The 20,359-nt window shown below is 46.9% G+C and overlaps 1 protein-coding gene across 50 annotated transcripts in view; it reads left to right on the top strand.

The window, feature by feature from the left end:
- The window catches only part of NCOR2 (nuclear receptor corepressor 2), a 354,299-nt gene that overhangs the window by 253,407 nt on the left and 80,533 nt on the right, over positions 1–20,359 (top strand). For all 50 annotated transcript variants that reach the window (XM_083716710.1, XM_083716707.1, XM_083716703.1 and 47 more), the window contains one exon: positions 15,361–15,514. In XM_083716710.1, coding sequence (XP_083572836.1) covers positions 15,361–15,514 — 154 coding nt within the window. The remainder of the gene's footprint in view (positions 1–15,360; positions 15,515–20,359) is intronic.

Below are 20,359 nucleotides of genomic sequence, written 5' to 3'. Positions count from 1 at the left end.
CCTCCTGTATCCGATGACTTCATAGGAACACCAAAACATAGGAAGCTGCCTTGCAGAGTCAGGCCATTGGTCCATCCAGCTCAGTGCTGTGTACACTGACCGGTAGCAGCTCTCCAGGGTTTCCCAGGCCTGCCCAAAGATGCAGGAGACTGACCTGGGGACCTTCTGCATGCAGAGCAGATGCTCTACCACTGAGCCACAACTCTCCTTCTGGTTTAAAACCACGGCAGCCTAGAGTTGACCAAAAAGCCCCCACAAGTGTGGGCCCTGAAGAACCCACCTTTACAAATGCCTACTTTTTCTTTATGTGGTTTATTTTGTCGGAATACAAATAAGTAATAGCATATTTTAATAGCATATTTTAAATAACACTGTGAAGCTAGTCTACAAGCCAACAGCTGGCAGATGTTGACCAAGTTCAGGTCCTTAGGTTTTGTGAGAGGCTCCTGTTCGGAATTTGCCAGTGGAAACTAAGCAGAGTTGCAGCCAAGTGGGTGTCCTTAGGCAAGGAATCCTGCAGTTAGGCTTACTTCCAACTGAGGCAGTAAACTTGCATCTCAGTCTAAGTCAGGACTGCTTGTGGGAAGTCACAGGTGGGGAAGAAGGATGCTATCCAGATGTTGTTGGACTACAGCTCGCATCATGCTGGCTGGGACTGATGGAAGTCTAGCAACATCTGGAGGGCACTAAGTTTCCCACTCCTGGAATAAACTCTCCATACAAAATTATGTCCCACATAGAAAGCTAGCATGTCAGGAAGAAGACTTGCCTGGAATCCATCTCTCTGAGGTGCTAGTTTTCTAGGCTCACCTTAATTAATTAGGAGGCGTTTATATTTCTTCAGTGTTTCTCATGCTTTGCCCTCCCCAAGGATCTCAGGGCAGCTTTTGTGGTTTTCTCCCTCTGCCCCCCCCCCCCCGTGGTGCGCAGAGCTAGGGGCAAAAAGTGGACAAAATAAATGCATATTGTCAGAGCTGCCCGAGGTCCCAGCTCACAAAGGACCAACGCCGGTTCTTATATATACAAAAGTCTTTATTGAAATTCAGTTTTGATTTCAAAGCCGCGGCGCGCAGCTCTACGTCTTGAACTCTAGACCGCTGAAGCTCCGTCTGAATCTCCTCCCCCCAGACACCAGTTTAAGACTCTAGCCTTGCTCCACCTCTTCCTTTGCTCTTTCCTCCTCTGGGTCCGCCTGTCCACTGGGGTCTTGCCCTTTCTAGACTCTTCTGACGCTGAGTCCCCTGAGTCTTCCCCCTGCCTCCGGCGGGCTTTAGGACCTGGTTCCCAATCCGGGTTTTCTGCCATCCCGCGCGCCTGTACATTTGAACTTGGCGCACGCGCCCAGCCGGCAACCTTTCTCCTGACCGTTACACTGCTCCTGTCACTGCTTCCCCCTTCGGGGGGGGGGCTAGCTGGACCTGACTTCCCCTCCGTTCCCTCACTCTCTGATGGAGGCGTGGTCAGCCCGGACTCATCTTCTCTCCCTACTGGAGGAGACGCTGGCCCTGATAACCCCACCACTTGGCCTTCCATCATATATGTCATCTCTTTCATCTGTACCACACCGACTTGCATTTATTCGTGCAAGGTTCAATGTTTTTCCATCGAACCTGCTGAGCCACAGATTTTCCAAGGGTTTGGTGTCTCCGCTATGCGAGTGTGACGGGAAAACAGTTGAATCTCTTCCACATATAATGTTCAACTGTCCCTTACATAGCATAGCCAGGACTAAATTCCTGGGTCCTGCTTTACTGCGCTTGGTTGGCAGGCCTGTTGCAGGATACAGATCCTTCTGTAACTCTGCGGGTGGCGAGATTCCTGAATGCGATTATCTCACACACAAAAACCACCAAAAAACAACATCAACAACAAAAACTAATCGGACAGTTATGATGAGAGTGCATGACGGATCTCGTCTCCAGTTCTCCTTTTTCTGGATCTTTCCGGGCCCCAAGCTGTTATTTGTCACTGCTCAATGACCCACCCTTGCATCGTGGTGTTCCCCTTCTGTTGTTAGATGTATTGGTTTTTATGTTTCTGTGCTTTTATGTTTGTACATATTTTATGGGCTAATAGGTAAAGGTAAAGGTACCCCTGCCCGTACGGGCCAGTCTTGACAGACTCTGGGGTTGTGCGCCCATCTCACTCAAGAGGCCAGGGGCCAGCGCTGTCCGGAGACACTTCCGGGTCACGTGGCCAGCGTGACAAAGCTGCTCTGGCGAGCCAGAGCCGCACACGGAAACGCCGTTTACCTTCCCGCTGGTAAGCGGTCCCTATTTATCTACTTGCACCCGGAGGTGCTTTCGAACTGCTGGGTTGGCAGGCGCTGGGACCGAGCAGCGGGAGCGCACCCCGCCGCAGGGATTCGAACCGCCGACCTTTCGATCGGCAAGTCCTAGGCGCTGAGGCTTTAACCCACAGCGCCACCTGCGTCCTTATGGGCTAATAGCCGTAAATAAATAAATTTAATTTGAACCTGATACATGGGACTCTTCCCCCCCCACTACGCTCTGGTGGGGGAACTGGTCCTGATCTCCCGCTGCTGCTTTGGGAGTCCCTGCTGGCCCCTTGCTTCTGGTGCGTCCCCCCTGGGACCCCCCCTTGCCCTGGCCATCGGCGCCCCCCTCTGGGAATCTTCTGAATCGCTGGAGAAGCTCATGGAATCTCTCGGGCCACTTTCATACTCCCCTACGCTGCCCTCAGATTCTTCCCCTTCGCTCTCCGTTTCCTCTCTCCCCTGTGCCTCTGCTCCTGAGCCCCTGACACGTATGTTACCTTTGTTTGAATGGGCTGCTTTATCCACAACCTCACACACTGCACTCTGCCCAGGCAATCAAGAAGCATTATAATAGTTCAAGAACATATTCCAGCCAGGCAAAAACATTCAAGGAGGGCAAAGTGCATGGCCTGGGGAAAGGGGTGTGACTGAAAAGAGTCCCGACGGCCAGGGTGTCAAGAGTAGAAATACCAGGTTCAAATCTATCTAATACTGCTCTGTGTAAATTTGGGTGTATCCTCCCATTTTATTTTTAACTTGTATCTAAATCCACACCTGTCCACAGAGTTCACTGGGTGACCTTTAGACTGAAAGATAGAGACCCGGCCAAAACACCTTAATGGTTAATCTGTTATTTATTTGTTTGCTTAAAATACTTGCTGTGCCCTAGTCTCCAGCTGGATAAGCTCCCAGAGCAATTCACAAACCCGTAAAAAAAGAAAAGAAAAAAACAAGTCTGATTGCTGGGTCCCTGTTATCTGAAATGACACTAGACAAAACAAAAACGGGATGAGATGGTTGCTGAAGGATTCTGAGTGAGAGGCAGGGAAGGGAAGATCTCCCAGGGTGGGAGACTGGAAGAAGGAACGGAAGCTCCCAGGTGAGACCTAAGAGGGGCCCCCCCTTTCTGTTTGAGACAGGGGTTACGATCTTCCTTGGAAAGAGGACTCAGCTTTTCTTTTCTCTTTTCTATGTTTTTGATTTTATGTAGGTTAGTTTCTTTTATTGTACTATGAAAAAGCCTTAGTAAAACAAGCAAACCCAGGCCCCCAACTCTTCATGTTATGAAGGTTCTTGCAAGGAGCAACTGGCCTCTCGCAGTTTTTAGGGGAGGACTAGGCCTTGGTGGCATCTCAGAAACAGTGGCGACCCAACTCTTTCTGGAATGGATGGCTTTGCCATCTGAGGCATCCATGTTGACTTTGGCAGCCTTGGCCTTCAGGGGCCTTCCTGGAATCCCCCGGCTTGTGGTCACAGGTTGTCTCACGGGGCTCAGCTGGTCCCTTCCCCTCCAGTGCAGATTTTACTGCTGCTTTTTGCAGCAAGGCGGGTGGAATTGGTGACTTCTGGGCCCAGCCAGCTAGTGAGAGCAGCAGGGAGTAGAGAGGGCAGTTCTTCGCCATGACTCCTGTTCTCTATCTAAACCATCCCTTTTTACCTTATTTCTGTTTGTTTGTTTGTTTGTTTGTTTGTTTGTTTGTTTTTGTTTGTTTGTTTGAATGATGTTTTAATTGTTATAACGTTCCATTAAAAACTGAAAATAAAATAAATGAACCATAGTTGCTAGCTCAGTCTACTTCACATGGATATTGTGAGAATAAAATGGGTGTGTGTGTTGCGTTATGCTATCTTGAGCTCCTTGGAGCAAAGGTGGGATATAGATGCAGCCTTCCCCCCCTTGAAAAGTACATAGAAAGAGGAAGCAGGAAGAGTTGGGGGTCTTCCCCACCTCCTCTTTCAGCTGCAGGTGCTTTTGAAGGCTCAGATTAATTCTACCACATCCTGTTTTTGTGCAGATTCCTTGGAAAAGTGAAGCCTGTGTGTGCACACTTTCTCCTTCTGTGTATCTGAGGAGACGGGGGTGCTGATCCCGATGAGAGGAGCATAGAGAAAGTGTTTCCACAGGCCCAAATAATAATGGTGGCTAAAAACAACAACAGCAACAACTGTTAGATTTCCTGCCTTCTGTCCACTTCACCATATGGGGAAGCAGGTGCTCCTTTAGGTGTGCTGGGCCAGCCCTCTTGGTGTTTGGGGACGTTGCTTTTTCCGCCACGAAAAGCAAAAGACTCCTACTGCAGAAAAATAAAGAGCTGGAGGAGGCTTCTTTTCCAGGTGGGAGGGAGGGAGAGGCGGCCTGCCTTGTGACAAAGGGACTGTGTCTCCTGTTCCCAGCAAATGCCTTTGATCAGGAGCCAGGAGGAGCATGTGGCTCCCCAGCCCCACCTCTGAGAGCTTCCTGTTTCTCTCTCCCCACATGGGCAGCTTGTATGTTTCCACAGCTTCCCCCCACATGCTCGGAACGAAGTTTAGTTCAGAGCTTTTGAGGGCCTGTCCTTTGGTTAAAGAAAATAAACCTGCCTGGAGAGTGAGGGCTGACTCTCCCTGTTAAAATGGAGCGCAGGACGGCTTCACAGTCCCCCACACAGAGAAAGGTTTGTCTCCCTCCAGCTGGGTTGTTCCGGGTGGTGCATGGAGCGCTCACTCCAGCCGGTTGCTTTTGCGAAACAAGTGGAGCATGCGCTGTTGCGCTCAAGTTCTGCTTGCGAGCTTCCCATGGGCCCCTGGCTGGCTTCTATAAGAACAGAGTGCTGGGCTACAGGAGCCCTTGGCCTGATCCAGCACAGCGGTTCTTGTGTTCTTATCTTAACCTTGCTGTACAATGTGCATTGGGATTTATCGCCCATGTTGTTTCTGTCTGGTGGCGGCTTTTGGACATCCAAAAGTGAACCTTTCAGTGAACCTTTAGCTGAGGAACAACTCTGCATTGCAGACAATCCTGATTGTTTTTTTGGGGGGTGAGGGGTGGCTGTTCAAGGGGTGGGCAGAATTTAGACTGGGTTGCAGTGGCAGACCTCTGAAGGATTTCCAGTAGACCCTCCAGCGCTTGTAACCAGCACTGGATGCGACTACCCACGGAATCTGTTTTATTTGGGGTTTTAAAATATGCTTTTACATTGCTGCTTTATTGGTTTTAATGTTGTATTTTTGTATTAATACTGATTACTTGTTTTCATATTGTGCATTGCTTAAGGCAGTGTTTCTCAACCCTGGGTGTCCAGCTGTTGTTAGACTACAACTCCCATCATCCCTGACCACTGGTCCTGCTAGCTAGGGATGATGGGAGTTGCAGTCCAACAACAGCTGAGGACCCAAAGTTGGAGAAAGGCTGGCTTAAGGAATAAAAAGTGGTTTATAAAGGCTTTTAAATAAATATCTGCACATGCAGATATTATGGGGAGGGGATTTCACTCTCCCCTGCTCAGTGTCCTGCATGGACAAGCGTTCCGTCATTTGAGTCCCTGGCCTGTAACCTGAAGTGATGCTTTCCAGACAACAAGGTTTCCACTTCAGTAAGAACTAGATCTGGGCAGTGGAACTGCCCCATTAAGGTCCCACCTGTGTGCCTTCTTCTTTCAGAGGGTGACTCTGCCCGTCATTGGCTCTGGCACTACCTCTGCTGGTCTCCCGGCCCTACCGATTCCAATGGGCACTAGCTGCCACTCGGCCTCAGATAACATGGCAGCCACACTGGGTGATTTGGTTCACCTGAGCTCTGACTTCCTGGAGCTGAGCACTTCACGGAAAGGTTGCAAATGTTGGTAGCAGCAAACAGGCTGTCCTCTGGGAAACATGTCTGTTGGTATTGATCTTCCAGTATGAGGAACACACACACACACACACACACACACACACACACACGGGTAGGCTTCTGAGGAACTCCCAGGCTTCTCCAGAATACAGTTTGAAAGTCACTCTCAAATACTGTTTCCCTAAAATAGAGAAAAAACTGTTGAACGCAGACTAGATGAAATAGAGAACGTGCTGCAATTTATTTTGTATTATGACTTAACACATATAAATGTTTTAAGTAGATAAATAACTTGGTTCATTTTCTTCCTCTTCTGTCCCAAAAACTAATGGCAAGTTAAATGTATTAATTTAAAATAATGTGCACCACCTCGCCCCTGCAAAATAAATAAATCTGAATTTAAATAACTCCATCCTTTCTCCATCCAAATGCCAGGCAGTTGACCGAAATTAAGGGGTCAGAATGCTGCTTCTGAAATCTGTTTGGGCTCAGTCTCTGCTGAACCTCCAGAGAATGGAGGAATTAGTTGCTGAGGCTGCGTGCACACTCACGTTTACTCTGCATCTCAAGTGCTCCCACCATTGGTTTGGGAAGTGGTGTACCCACAACGTTGGCCACAATCTTTATTGATCCTGTGTTTTGATGCATTTTCAAAATCTGAATTGAGAAAAAGATTGACCTAGCTGTGTGTAAAGTCAACAATGTTCACACAGCCCAGGGCTGCCCACTCTCTTTCTGCCCTGGAAGCTGGAACTTGGTGTGCAGAAGGTAATGTTAACATAGTTGTTCTAAGTATTTTAAATGATGAGGAGGAGGAGGAGCAATGAGGACAGTTCAGATACTCTGCTTAACTGTGTAGCCACCCTGGTTGGACCTTAGCCAAGCCCTTCTCTCTGATTTCACCCTTCCTGCCTGTAATTTGACAATATTACTAATACTAGCGTACCTTGCAGGACTGTTGTAAAGTTTCCCAAGGCAATAGAGGCAAAGTGCTTTGAGCACCAGCATAACAATGTGTTCTGTAACTACCAAGAAAGGAAACAAGGCAAAGACAAACCAGATTATCATTAAAGCACTGAAATGAAGGCCTCTTTGTTTTCTGTTTTGACATTTCAAGTCCACTTGCATTGGCTGTGGGTTCCTTCTCCGGATCTCATGATTAAATTCTTATCACAGTGGCCACCTCAGTGCTCTCCAGCAAGTTGAGGGCAGGAGAAGCACTCTGTTGTCAGTGGGGAAGCATCTGCTTTGCATGCAGGAGTTTCCAAGTTCAATCCTCTGCAGGACTGAGAGAAAATCCTGCCTAAAGTGCTAGAGGGCTGCTGGCAGCCAGTGCAGGCAATGCAGTGCTAAATGGATGATTGGTCTGACTTGGTATAATGCAGGTTCCTGTGTCCCTAGGTTCCCCCACAGTTTTAAGCCTAGAATTCTGCCTGTGCCGCATTGATGCTCCTGCGCTTGATGCTTGGATTACGCGGTGATCAGGCGATGGGTTTCTTTTTCTTCTAGCCCCTTCTCCAAACTGCACCACAGCAAAAGCCATTCAGGGAGAACATCTGTCAGTGGAGAGCCGTGCGTATTCAAAGGCTGGTTTTGAAGCAGCCTCCCCCGGCCTAATCTCTTGCTCCGTCAGTTCGCATGAGTCACACACAACACGAGTAAGAGGCAGCAAGGCCAAGACCACTTTGCCATAGTAACGAGATCGTAGCTGTGCTCGCATTAGCATCATCCAGTGCCCCAGCGACAGGCTGCTTCAACCGCTGATAATGAGTACTTATGGAAATTGTGTCTGGCAGCAGTTCAAGCCCAGGCGAGGCTTTCCTTGGAAAAGGAAGCGGCACTTTTTGACTTGCCAAGGGTTTCGCTGTTTGTTTTGTTTTTGTTTCTCTGCGCATCGGGCCTGTGAGATGCAAGTGCTGTTATGCCCATCTCACAGGTGGTGAATTGAGGCAGAATGAACTAGACAAAATAAAATAAATCAGAGAAGGAACTCAAAAACTGACATGGGGTGGGGAGGCGGTTTTCTTTTCTTTTTTGTCTCCCCCAAAAAACTCTGGTTTTACTCAGAACAGACCCACTGAAGTTAATGGACCTAAATTAGTCATATTCATTAATTCTGGTGATTCTGAATAGGGCTAACTCTGGATATATGCAATTCTCTGCAGTTTCTCATAACGCTTACCATTTGCATGCCACATATTCTTCCATCAAAGGCAGGTGGAAAACAATTGTATGATTCAGACAGTTGTTGCAATCACATGTAACTAAACTGCAGCTTAGTGTAGCTTTGCCCAACCTAGTGCTCTCCAGATGTTTTGTACTACAACTCACAGCATCCCTAACCATTGGCCAAGCTGGCTGGGGCTGATGGGAGTGTAGAACATTCAGAGGGCACCCGTCTGAGGGAGACTGATTTAGTGCTGTGTGGACAAGCCTCCACAACTTGGAGCAAATCATCCGGGTTGTGTCCTCCCTGTTCTTCCTCCTATATAGCCAAGTGAAGGAATTCTGACACATTCACTTTCACTTCCAAATAATTTCGGCTTCGTGTTACGTGTGAACAGAGGGCTGTGGTTTACAACAAACAGTGGTTAAGTTGCTAAACAGGTTAACTCCAAACCATGGGCTATGAAGTTGAGCTGGTATCCCTGCTCACCCTTCCAAAGAACTAAGTTGGGGTGGAAAAGCAAGACCCCCCATCCTCCAATCCAAGTTCCCACAAATCATCCCCTCCTCTGTTTCTTCCTCCTACGGCAGAGCTTGCCAACTCAACCCCAATCCCTGCAGCACTGTGGGGCTTATGGCAGCTCAGCCCCATAGCATTCATATGTATTTATATTAGCTTTATATCCTTCCTCTAGGATGTTTGAGGCGATATACATGGTTTTCTCTCTCTCTCTCTCTCTCTCTCTCTCTCTCTCTCTCTCTCACACACACACACACACACACACACTTTAGCCTCACAACAACCCTGTGAGTTCCATTAGTCTGAGATACACGAAGCAGCCATGTGGGGTGCTGGGACCCATGTGCTGTGCACCTTGCCACCCTCAAAAATCTGCCTCTTTTGTAGCTGGGATCGTTTTAATTTAGGGAATTGTTTCTGCATATCAGTACGTGAAGACAGAGCTAAGAAGGGAAATATTTTATTTTGGGCCAGCAACAACTTGCTTCTAAGAAGACTTCCCAGGTGACTGGCAAGTTTTTGTAAAGTGGATCTGTGACTTCACACACAAACACACACCATTCCCCTGTGCACTTGCATTGTAGTGACAGGAGCTAGTAGCTTTTTGGAACATTTGTGGGCTGGTAGCTTTTCATGGGCTTTTGCAAGAATGGATGCATGAATTCAGAAGAAAATGGCATGTTCTTTATATTGCTGCTGGTTAGCAATTGCGCACAACCCAGGCACTGTTTAGTCTACACTGTCTCTGGTGTGGAAGGTCTTCCTATCTCTTTTCTTGGAAAACTTGGATTTCACTAACGTATTTGATAAGGGCTAGGCCAGAAAGAAGCGGGTGTTTATTGTTGTGCCTGCAGGGTGGGAAGTGAGGAACTGTTTGTTCTACCTGAAAGGGGGGGGGGGGCAAAGGAGAACTCAACAGCTCTCTGAGCTCAGGTGGCCAAGTCAGTGTTTCCATCGGAACCGTTACATGACGTCATTCATTGTATGCACACACAAGGATAGCATTCATTATTGTGTGCCTGGCGACTGTGGGAGGAGGCAGCGGGCAGGTCCCTGCTAGTTTTAGTTATTCAGGTGTTAATGATGGGAAACAGCATCAGATATGAAGCACCATTCCTACAGCCCAAGTGAAGCCGTCTTTTGAAAGGCGTCACCCTTGCTGATCTTTCTCACCAGGTGTTTCATAAAGACCTGAAAATGGTGACTATGAGTATTCATCATTCATCCAGCACTTTTACTGTACAGAGTGCTTTGTTTGATGCCTTTGCCTCATTCACCCTTGCAATAGGACTCCTTTGATGGGTCATTATTATACCCATTTTACAGATGAGTGGGGCAGCTGAAATATAGCAACTTTCCCAATGCTTTGGCTGAGCTAGTTTTAACCTTTTTAACAACAACAACAAGAACATTATTTTGTTTATTTAAAAAGTAAACAAAAAGAACCAAAGCCCTTAAGCCTAACTAAAGGACATAAGAATCATGCCAAGATAGACAAGAAGTCAATCTAGTCCATCATCTTTGTTTATTATAGCTGGTCAGTAAGATGCCTCCAGGAAGCCCATAAGTGCAAGTATCTAAGCACAGCTCAGATGGGGCGTTACTGAGAGGACCCTTTGCCCCAGAGTTGTGCTTAGCCTGTACTTAGCTCCCCGATTGTGGAGAGAGGCTCGCCTGGTGCCAACATTACATCTCTTTAGATGCCAGGCAAAAAATATTCTTTACCCAGGACTCTTGTTAGTATTACAATTATTTTACTATTAGGCTGTCTGTCGGTCAGTATGCCTTTTACTATCTTTTTATTATGTTTCCATCATTGATGTTTTGTAATGTGTTTCTAATATTGTACACTGTCCTGAGATCTTTGGATAAGGGTGGTATATAAACAACAACAGCAGCAGCAGAAACCAGGCTTTGAGTGTTGTAGCTGCAGCTCTCTAGAACCAATTATCAGCTGAAATCAGACCAGTGGCTAGTGTGATGATGTTTAAGCATCTCCTGATACATTTTTGTTTAGGAAGACTTTCCCTGAGGTGTAACTCAGCCATTTACAGAAGATCAATTTTATATTTGGCAAATTTGTATCATCTGCCAGGTTTGGGGTAGCATTAAACTAGCTGAAGATGACCCATCGCAAGTGCAAGGAAGAGCAGAGTAACTTAGTTGTTAAGGCCAGAATTCTTCAACTTTGGGTCCTATAGCTGCCCATCATCTCCAGCTTAACCAGTGGTCAGGAATGGTGGACGTTGCCATCTGGGACCCAGAGTTGAAGAAGACTGGCTTAGACCAATGACCAAGCAGACTCCCTGCCCCAGTTCTGCTGCGACCATTGGCATAATTTCATGCAGGTGGTAATTCACGAGGAGGCCAGGGAGCTTCCTTGTACAACTCAGATCATTGGCCCAGGTAGCTCAATATTGTCAACACCTGACTAACAGCAGTGCTCCATGGTATCCGGTATTATTCTCTCACAAGCTTACCTGGAGATGCTGGGGATTGAGAAGGAAGGTGGTCTCACCTCCTTTTGGCACCAGAGGTATGTGACTCCTGATGGATTTATTCCCAAAGGAAAATGGCCCTCAAAAGATAATGGTTGCTTCCCCCTGCTCAGCTGATAGGGCTTTGTACTCGTCATCAGACTCTGATGCATCGATTCAGGTGTGGGGAACCTTTGGCCCTCCAGATGTTGCTGGACTAAAACTCCCATCATCCCTGGCCACTGGCCATGCTTGCTGGGGCTGTTGGGAAGTAGTCCAGCAATATCTGGAGGACCAAAGGTTCCCCCACACCAGCATTGATACTTAGTTATTGCATTCAGTTGTGTAGCGGCCACTAAGCATTTAAAACAGTGTTTCCCAACCTTGTGCCTCCAGATGTTTTTGGCCTACAACTCCCATCATCCCTAGCTAGCAAGACCAGTGGTCAGGGATGATGGGAGTTGTAGGCCAAAAACATCTGGAGGCACAAGGTTGGGAAACACTGATTTAAAACACAGCTTCTCCCTTTGAAACACCTGAGGCCCAGGGTTGGACCCTTTCCTGATCACCACTCCTTCTGTGTTTTAAAGGGGAAAGACATGGCCTTTTAGCCACACAGGTAATTAATGTTTGACATGGAACGTGTCTCTTTTGTACTCTTGTGAAAGCCTTCTGCATTGTCCCTAATATTGCCTTAGACCTCAAAATACATTTTGTCAAAATGGTTATTAAACAAGAGGAAACTGCTTTTATCTTGGTATTGGCTGTTATCAAGATTAGTTGCAGCAATTTTCCTGTTCTTGCAATTCAGTGTTATCACGAAGGTGATGTTTCCATTTCTGTTTGAAGGGGGAACGTCTCAATTAAGTGTTTGGCAATGTGTGTAGGGGTGCACCACTTTTTAAGAGCTTTTACTTGGTTGCTTTTAACAACCCACACAACAAGCTTTTCCCAGCATACAAAGATGCAGTGTAGAGAAGCATCTCCTTATAGAGAGTGAAATCTTTCAAAAAAAAGAAGATGGCGATAACCTTAAGGACATAAGAAGGTCCTGCTGGATCAGGCCAGTGGCCCATCTAGCCCAGCATCCTGTTCTCACAGTGGCCAACCAGATGCCTGTGAGAAACCAGCAAGCAGGATTCCAGCACAAGATCATTCTCACCTCCTGTGATTTCCAGCAGCTGGTCTTCAGAAGCATTGCCTCCAGCTGTGGAGGCAGAGCGCAGCCATCGTGGCTCGTGGCCATTGATAGCCCTCTTCTCCTCCTCCATGAATTGGTCTCATCTTCTAAAGCCTTCCAAGTTGGTGACCATCACTGCCTCCTGGGGGAGCAGGTTCCATAGTTTGACTATGTGCTACATGAAGAAGGACTTTGCTATCTGTCCTAAATCTTCAACAACTCGGTTTGGCAAAGCACCTGCAGCATTAGCTATATCAGGAGGATGAGACCCAGACAATGATTCATAAAAAGCATTTACATCAGCCTATCTGACACATCAGGCTGAAATAGTTAATCATTGGCTTGTCTCCTGGATCTTTATGTTGCCTTTCACCCCCAAGTCAGTTTCCAACTGTTTTACAATAAAGCTAGCCAAAACAACAATAAAAAAAGTTGAAATAAAAGAAAAAGTAAGAGCAAAAGGGTAGAAATTGTCAATAAAAGTGCAGCAACAACAAAACATTATCTGGTTCAGAGGTAGCCTTCTTCTGAGCTGCCAGTCTCTGGGGAACAGCAAAGGGAGAAGGCTTTGTGTGGGCTTGTCTCCTTTGTACACACCAGACATTGAAAGCATATGGCTTCCCCCAAAGAATCCTGAGGACTGTAGTTTTTTGAAGGGTGCTAGGAATTGTCATTGCGTGAGAGGTAGACTCACGTTTGCAGTATTCTTTCGGGGGAGCTGTGTGCTGTAAAGGTGCTTTAAATATGTGGGTCGTGTGCTTCCATGGACACATCCTGCCAGCCGCTGTGGGAGGCAGGAAGCTGGATCCTGAATCTTGGGCTTGATCCCACTTCTTGTGCTTTTGTGGTTGCAAAATATCTTAACCTTGTTTATGGGATGCCATGAGAGACAGACATCCAGCCCACAGAAATGCACCAGTGGATAAAGCTGCTTGTGAGGCCAGTCCAGCTTCCCAATATGATGGGATCTGAAGCAGGCCTGTGCATCTCATCTTCAGTTCTGGAGAGGGTCAGCTGAGAGCAGGTGCATCCTAAGAGCTTGAGGACCATTTCTTACTCCCTTGTATTGGGGGTCGTACCGCTCTCTCTCTCTGGCAGCTCTGAGAGACATACCCAGCCTACAATATCCAGCTAACACTGAACAATATCACGCTAACGTAAAGCAGTGCTACCAAGAATGCAGGCATCCTACAATAAACTAGGCTTTTAAAGCAAATTTGCTTTCAAAAAAGAAAAAATCTGTTCTGCTTCCGACAGCTGGTCATTGAAGCCCTATTGGCTGCTGGTTAGAAATCTCACTCAGGCTTCTCAGATTAGCTACTTGGCCATTCATTTTCATGGCTGATGAGAGCTGGAAACTTTGGCGTGGATGTTTTTTATGGAAACTGCAATACCCTCAGGGTGTTTAATTCTGGCTCTATAGCAGATCCCACCTTTGCACAGCCTTTTAATGAAACCATAGAATACTCTCAGCCCTGATCATCAGCAGTGTTAATATTTGATGGCCTGTAAACTTTAAGAATGCCAGACTCCCATCTAGTCAAGCATCTTGTTCTCACAGTGGCCAACCAGACGCTGCTAGGAAGCTCAGAAGCAGGACTGGAGTACAGCAGTCCTCTCTCCAGGTGTGATTCCCAGCAGCTGGGGTGCAGAAGTACTGCCTCCAACACTGGGGGGTTGGGGTGCTACCGCTTGTTAGAACAGTGAACATTTCCTTAAATACAGAGCTATAGGGTGGCTTCTGGAAACCTATCCAAAAAGCTTGCCCTGAAACAGGTTGCAGAAGGCTCATGTGGTCCTCATTCTCCATCTGTAAATTTGGAATATTAAGCACTTTCCTTCACAGGACTGTGAAGCATAGGACGCTGGCTTACCCTAGTTCAAACTATTTGCCCCTCTGGTCCAGGGTTACCTACTTCAACTGGCAATGCCTGCCCAGGGTCACGGACAGAGAGGCCTTGCTTAGCATTCTCTACTTCATCCTCTTCTTGCTGCTGCTGCTGCTGCTGCTGTTGCTGTTAATATTGACCTGGAGCTGCTAGGAGTTGAACCTCAGGCCTTCTGTAGCATGGAAAGGATGTGTAGATTTTAAGATGGTCTGTGAACTGGGGTAAAATGCATACAAATGACTAAACAGTAATGATATAAAGGGGACCCCATGTGAGTTACGTAATAGAGGATGTGTGTATCCTCCATGATGCCATCGTGGGAACATAGGGAGCTGCCTTATCCTGAGCCAAACCATTGGTCCATCTGGCTCAGTATCGCCTGTGTTGATTGGCAGAAGCTCTCCAGGGTTTCAGGAAGGAGGTTTGCCCAGCCCCACTTGGAGACACCAGAGGATTGTCCTTGAAGCGCTTCTGCCTTTGAGACAGATGCTCTACTGCTAAGCTGTGGTCCTTCCTATAGCTGGTCCTTGAACCTGCAAGAGGGCAGTCCTCACCACAACTTAAAGGAGCCTCACAGTGGTCAGAAATTGGTTTTAGAGGAAGCCCCCCCCAACCCAGTTCTCTCCATTCTTCACAGGCAAACTCCCATCCTGGCCTAGCTCCAGGCTTCTGCTTGCACACCATGCTTTGTTGTCAGTATTCCCTGTCAATATAAATCCAGGTACCTGGGCAGCCCTAAGTCCCCACCAGTTTCAGGAGTGGTCATTCCAACCCCCCCCCCAAAAAAAATAACATGTTTCTACCCTGGAATGGTAGGTGCTCCCTCCTTTCATTTACGTTGTGAACCGCCCTGAGACCTACGGTTGAAGGGCAGTATACAGATTTAATAAAAAGTTTAAAAATAATAATACCCTCTCATTCCCCCCTCCCCCTCAACTTCTAGTGCATCTGCACTGAGAATGCCAACTTTACTGATATTGGGAATAACGGCAGGAAGATGATCTCTCAAGATTTGCTTCTGTCACCCTGTCTTTTCCAGGAGAAAGAAAGGAATGCTAGGAGAAAAAAGAAAAAAGCCCCCACCGTCCAAAACGAGGAAACGGCCTTCCCTCCAGCAGCCGAAGACGAGGAGATGGGGCAAGATGGGTCAGGCACCAGTGGCAACGAGGAGGAGATGGCTGAGGATGCAGAAGGTAAAGTACTTGCCCCACTTGTTCTGTCTGAGGTAGACAGCTAGGTAGACGGGCAACTCTGTCTCACTCTTGCTGTCCTGCCAAGGGGAATGGCATGAGAGGCTTTCTCCGTAACCTGGGAAATGTCACTGCTTCCGTATGTCTGCAAGAGCAGTTGCCCAGCAGAGAAGGGAGGAAGCTGGCGCCCTGAGGGATGTGTGAGGGTGAAACTTTCACACAGTGTCAGAGATGTGGGGAAGCTGACATTTGACTGCCCTCACTCATGCAGGCAGAGAGCCAGGCTCCTTCACAAAAATGCTCTTTCTTGTTTGCAGAGCCTGACCGGATGTTTGTTTATTTTAGGAAATGGGGCATCAACCAAGAAACCCATACATCTAAATATGCATGTGCTGTTCACAGCTAGGGCAGTTCCCCCTCTCAGCTTCACACCCAAAGCGGTGTCCTCTCTTAGTTCAGATTGTTGGCTTGTCTTCTGTTCATTGCAATTTATCTATCTATTTAGCAGTCTCTTCTGATGGGGGGGTTTGTCCCCCCCCTTCCTGGCCCCTGAATGGTTGAGGCCCAGACTAAACATTACACTATACACAGGTCTGCCCCCCAGCAACAGCAGCTGCACGTCTAGCTCCTTGATTCTCCCTCCACAACATCTGTTAGCACTTTCTTGTGTTGTAAAGCTGCAACACAGCATGTCCCCCACACACCAGCAGCATCCAGTGAGCAGTGTGTGGCATGAGAAAGAGGGAGAAAACACAGAGAGACACAGCACTGCGATATCTCAACACATATAAGGTGTTCAAGAGTTGGGGAACAGGGAAGTTGTGAGGCTGATTTGGCAGTTCTGCAACATCTGATTTTGGCCCCTCATAGCCACTGGACGATCAGTAAGTACAGTGGAGTGTGCTGTGGTATCTCCCCATTCCGCTGAAGCAATGTCATTGTCCAGTTGGCACCAGAAAGAAATAGGGAGGGAGCAGGGAGAGGATGAAATGAAAATGCTCAGCCATAGTGATTTCTCACTCGGGAGCAGAGCCAGCAAGCTTAGGAGAAGTGTGTGTAACTTAGAATAGTCACCCCATTTAACTTCTGTAGGAGTGATTTAATAGCTTTAACATCACACACACAAAACCTCATTGGCACTGGAGTGAAGGGCTAATGGCATGCGCAACTGGAAATCTTTTCAAATCAGTGTTGTAAGTGACTCATTGCAAAACAGTTTCCAGGTAAATCTTCTGTGTCAGGGCAGCAGGCATGACTGGGAGATAGCAGTGAGGAAAAGTGCGCATCATCCAGATTCAAATTGTAAGAGTAGGCTCAGATTTTGAGGACATCTTTCATATGCTCCTCACAAATCCCAAAAGGCGGATCGCTCTGACAGAGTTGGGAGCTTTGCAACCTCAGTTCTATATAACTTGAAGGCAAGGCACAGGGATAACTGTCTTATCTAGAATGGGATATGAAACTGAACAGACCTTTGAGCCAAGGTGGCTAAAATGTCACAGGAGCAGAAATGTCAGGTCAGCCTTCTGCCTCAGCAGTTTGTCATTTGACATTTGGGAGGCATTTCAGTGTAGTGAATACCAAGGGTGTGTGCGTGTGTGTGCATGCATGTGTGCGTTCAGAAAGGCCTGGAGGTGGTTTCATCACACCAGGACTTTTCCAGCCTCGCTCAAACGCACTGCTGGCTTTCTTTCCCATGATTGGTTTGCATTGTTCTTCCTGATCAACTGCCTCTTCCATGGGATTTCCAACATCTTCTCACTCACCCCACCCTGGCGCTTCACTGCCTTGGGAAGCAAAAAAAACGTTTTATAGTTTGAACCCCCAAACCTACAATCCTTTCTGAACTGAGAATAGAAGCAGGCTCATATATTCCCTGCAGCTGCATTTTGGCTAAATCCATCCCAGCCTAAATTCTGCAAATTCCTTCCTCATTGTCTGCTTTTGGAGCAGAGCGAGGGACTGGTTTTTTCACAGTTGCATGGCAAGTAAATAAACTCCAGTGATGCTTGGAATTTGGTTGGAGAGGCCAAAAAATGTGAAATGCTTTGAGATATCCCCAGGCTGTGCAGATACTATTCCACTTTGTAGGAATCCAGCATAGCCCCCCAAAAGCACTTCCATTCCTTTCACAAGATATGTGGGGACTTTCTTTCTGCATATAACCAGTTTTGAATGTATTTTAATCTACGCCCACCCCACCTAGTACACTTTGAGACAAAATCCCTAAACCCCATGAGTGCTTCACTCTATATTCAGATCCCTTAGCACCTGGAAATGTCTGAATGTTGCAGATTGTGATGAGGTCATCTCTCCTCTCCGCCGCCCCAGTCCAGAATTCTGGCTTCATGCCTCACTTTCTCCTTTAGTTATGGCAACATTTGCTGAAATCTCCATTTTAAAGCACACACTCAAATTCACTCTGCCATCCTTTCCTTACAATTCCCTTCTTGGATAAGATCCCAGAGTTAGGGTGGAGCATGTAACACAGTCCCCTCCACCCCAACAGAGGTCAGAAACTTCTTGTGTGAGCCAAAAAGGATATATAAAGATATACACTATAAGCTTTTCTTCCGCTGTGCCAGAAATTCCAGATTCTACACTCGAAACAAACAAGAGAAATTTAATAAAGTATATCGAAATCTCTTTGTGGCATGTCCGTGCTGTGGGGGAAAGGAATACGGGGACACAGCAGTGGGTCTTGTGTGACTAGGGTAGTGGTGCAGTGATCAACTGCAGCCATCTACGTAGATTTCTATGGGGGAACCAGACCTTCCCATCCAGGGAGGGTGCTGATTCTGTCGTTAAGACTCAAGCGGTTTGTCCCTGTGCAAGTGGCTGGGTCATTGAAATGTTAACTTGTCCATGCAAAACCCATTCACGTAGAAGCGGTTCCCAAGCAAGTGGGGAGCCCTCTGTTTCAGATTGTGGCCCATGGCCACTGTTACTCACATGACACACACCAGAGGATCTTCTCCATGCTACTGCAACTGTTTTAATTTTGGAGGGGGGACCCACAACCAAGCCACTACCAAAAAGACGAGTTTAACAGGCCTGCACATGCAAGCAGTTTCATGTCTACATTGGCTGGCAGCTGCTCTCCAGAGCTTCTGAGAGACACCCTGCAAAATTTAGTTTTTGTTGCTTTTGCCTCTGGTCCCACCCACCACCGACGTGCCCCTGCCCCCAAAGTTTGCCCCCAAAGGAATGTGGATGTCAGGCTGAAAAAGGCTCCCACCCCCTTCTGTGAGGTGTGATCCAGGCACACACACTTCTTTCTCTAACAGTATCTCTCAGTTGTTTGTACTCTGCATGTTGTACACAGGTTTTACCAGCTCACTCTGGCCAACAACAGCAGGGGGGGATCTTTTGCCAAATCTGCAGCAATGTAATATGCCCCTCCCCACAAAGTGACTCCACCTCTTGCTCTTCTCTTATTAATAGTTAGCAGGATTTCCAGGCAGTTCTTCACATTTTAATTATAAACCTGGTCCTTAGGATTTGGAAGGTGTTTGTCAGATTCTTTTTTATTTAATTTCTTACTGACCTTGACATGTTTTTCCCTTCCCTTTGACTAGTTTGGGGGGGGGGGTATTGGAAGGCTCCCTAGATTTCTTCACAGATGGTCTGATGGGAGACAGGTTTTTTGGCAGCCAGCACAAACACTGCCTCACTGAGGTTCAGAGGAGGCTGAATTATTTTTATAATTTTTTTTACATCTGGAGATCTTGCGCTCTAGGCAAAACATACTAAGATCCATCAGAACAGACTGGAATTTTTGGGGGGAGAATGAGAAAGTTATGGAAGAGATTTTCTCCCCCCCCCCCCCATTTCACAAATACAAAGATGGCTAAAATATGCAGATGTCCACCTACCTAGCTTCAAATTCATATACTCTAGTTTTCTAAGTCTGTGACTTTGACAGTAACCTCCCCCTCCTGCACCAGATTCTTCCTCAGTTTTAAACTATTCAGTGGGTATTGGAAGGTATCTTATGAACCTTAAGGAATCTTCATAAGACAAATACTGAAGTAAATCCAAGGGGCACCTATAAACACTATAAACACTGTGGTCAGTGGCTTAATTCAGAAATAACAATTCTGGTTCAGCAACCTACCTCCACACCTCTCTCCCTGTGTGTTCAAATCAATACTTCTGAGTTTCTTAAACTTTTATCTCCCATGTGTTTGAACAACAAGCATTGTGACTTGAGAGATCCCTAAAAACAGGATATCCAACTGTGATTTAATATTCTGGTTATTAGTGATCATTCAAACCATACTTTCCCAGTTTGGGAAGTATTGAAATAAGGGATGTGAAAATGGGGAAGGGGGAACTTGTGGGCACGCATCTTGTTCCCTATTCAACAAATCACGACTGCTTGGACCCCAATTGTTTTGTCTGGATGAAAATTTTGTTTAGGCAGAGATGGCCCATTTCAGTATGCTCAAGAGATGTCTTCTTCTCTAGTCAATGTTCCAGGGCTCTGAGGCATATCTTGTCATACAAACCAACCGCTTCCTGGGTAGTCAGTCTCTGTAATGACAGAGGCTACACTTTGCAGTAGGACTGCTCAGTTATGAGCCATAAGCACTCAGACATGTGAGGGTCATCCCATGCAGAAGCCAGATGGAGATGTAACATTCAAGTGTGGAACTCTTTATTACCGTCTCACACACATAGGGTTGCACCGGGTGGCCTTCAGAGTTTAAATGCTCAGCAGAATCTCTGTTGGAGAAGCATCTGTTTCCCTGGATATAATCACACTGAGACTAAGGACTCATCCACACTTCCTTTTGTGCCACGTTTCAAGGCATAGGTCTGGGATTTCCAGCTCTGTGTCCAAGC

The sequence above is a fragment of the Podarcis gaigeae genome, assembly GCF_964106915.1.
Source record: "Podarcis gaigeae genome assembly, chromosome: 16".
NCBI lineage: Eukaryota > Metazoa > Chordata > Lepidosauria > Squamata > Lacertidae > Podarcis > Podarcis gaigeae.
Note: the sequence above shows the minus strand (reverse complement) of the source record. Positions and strands in the feature narration are given on the sequence as shown.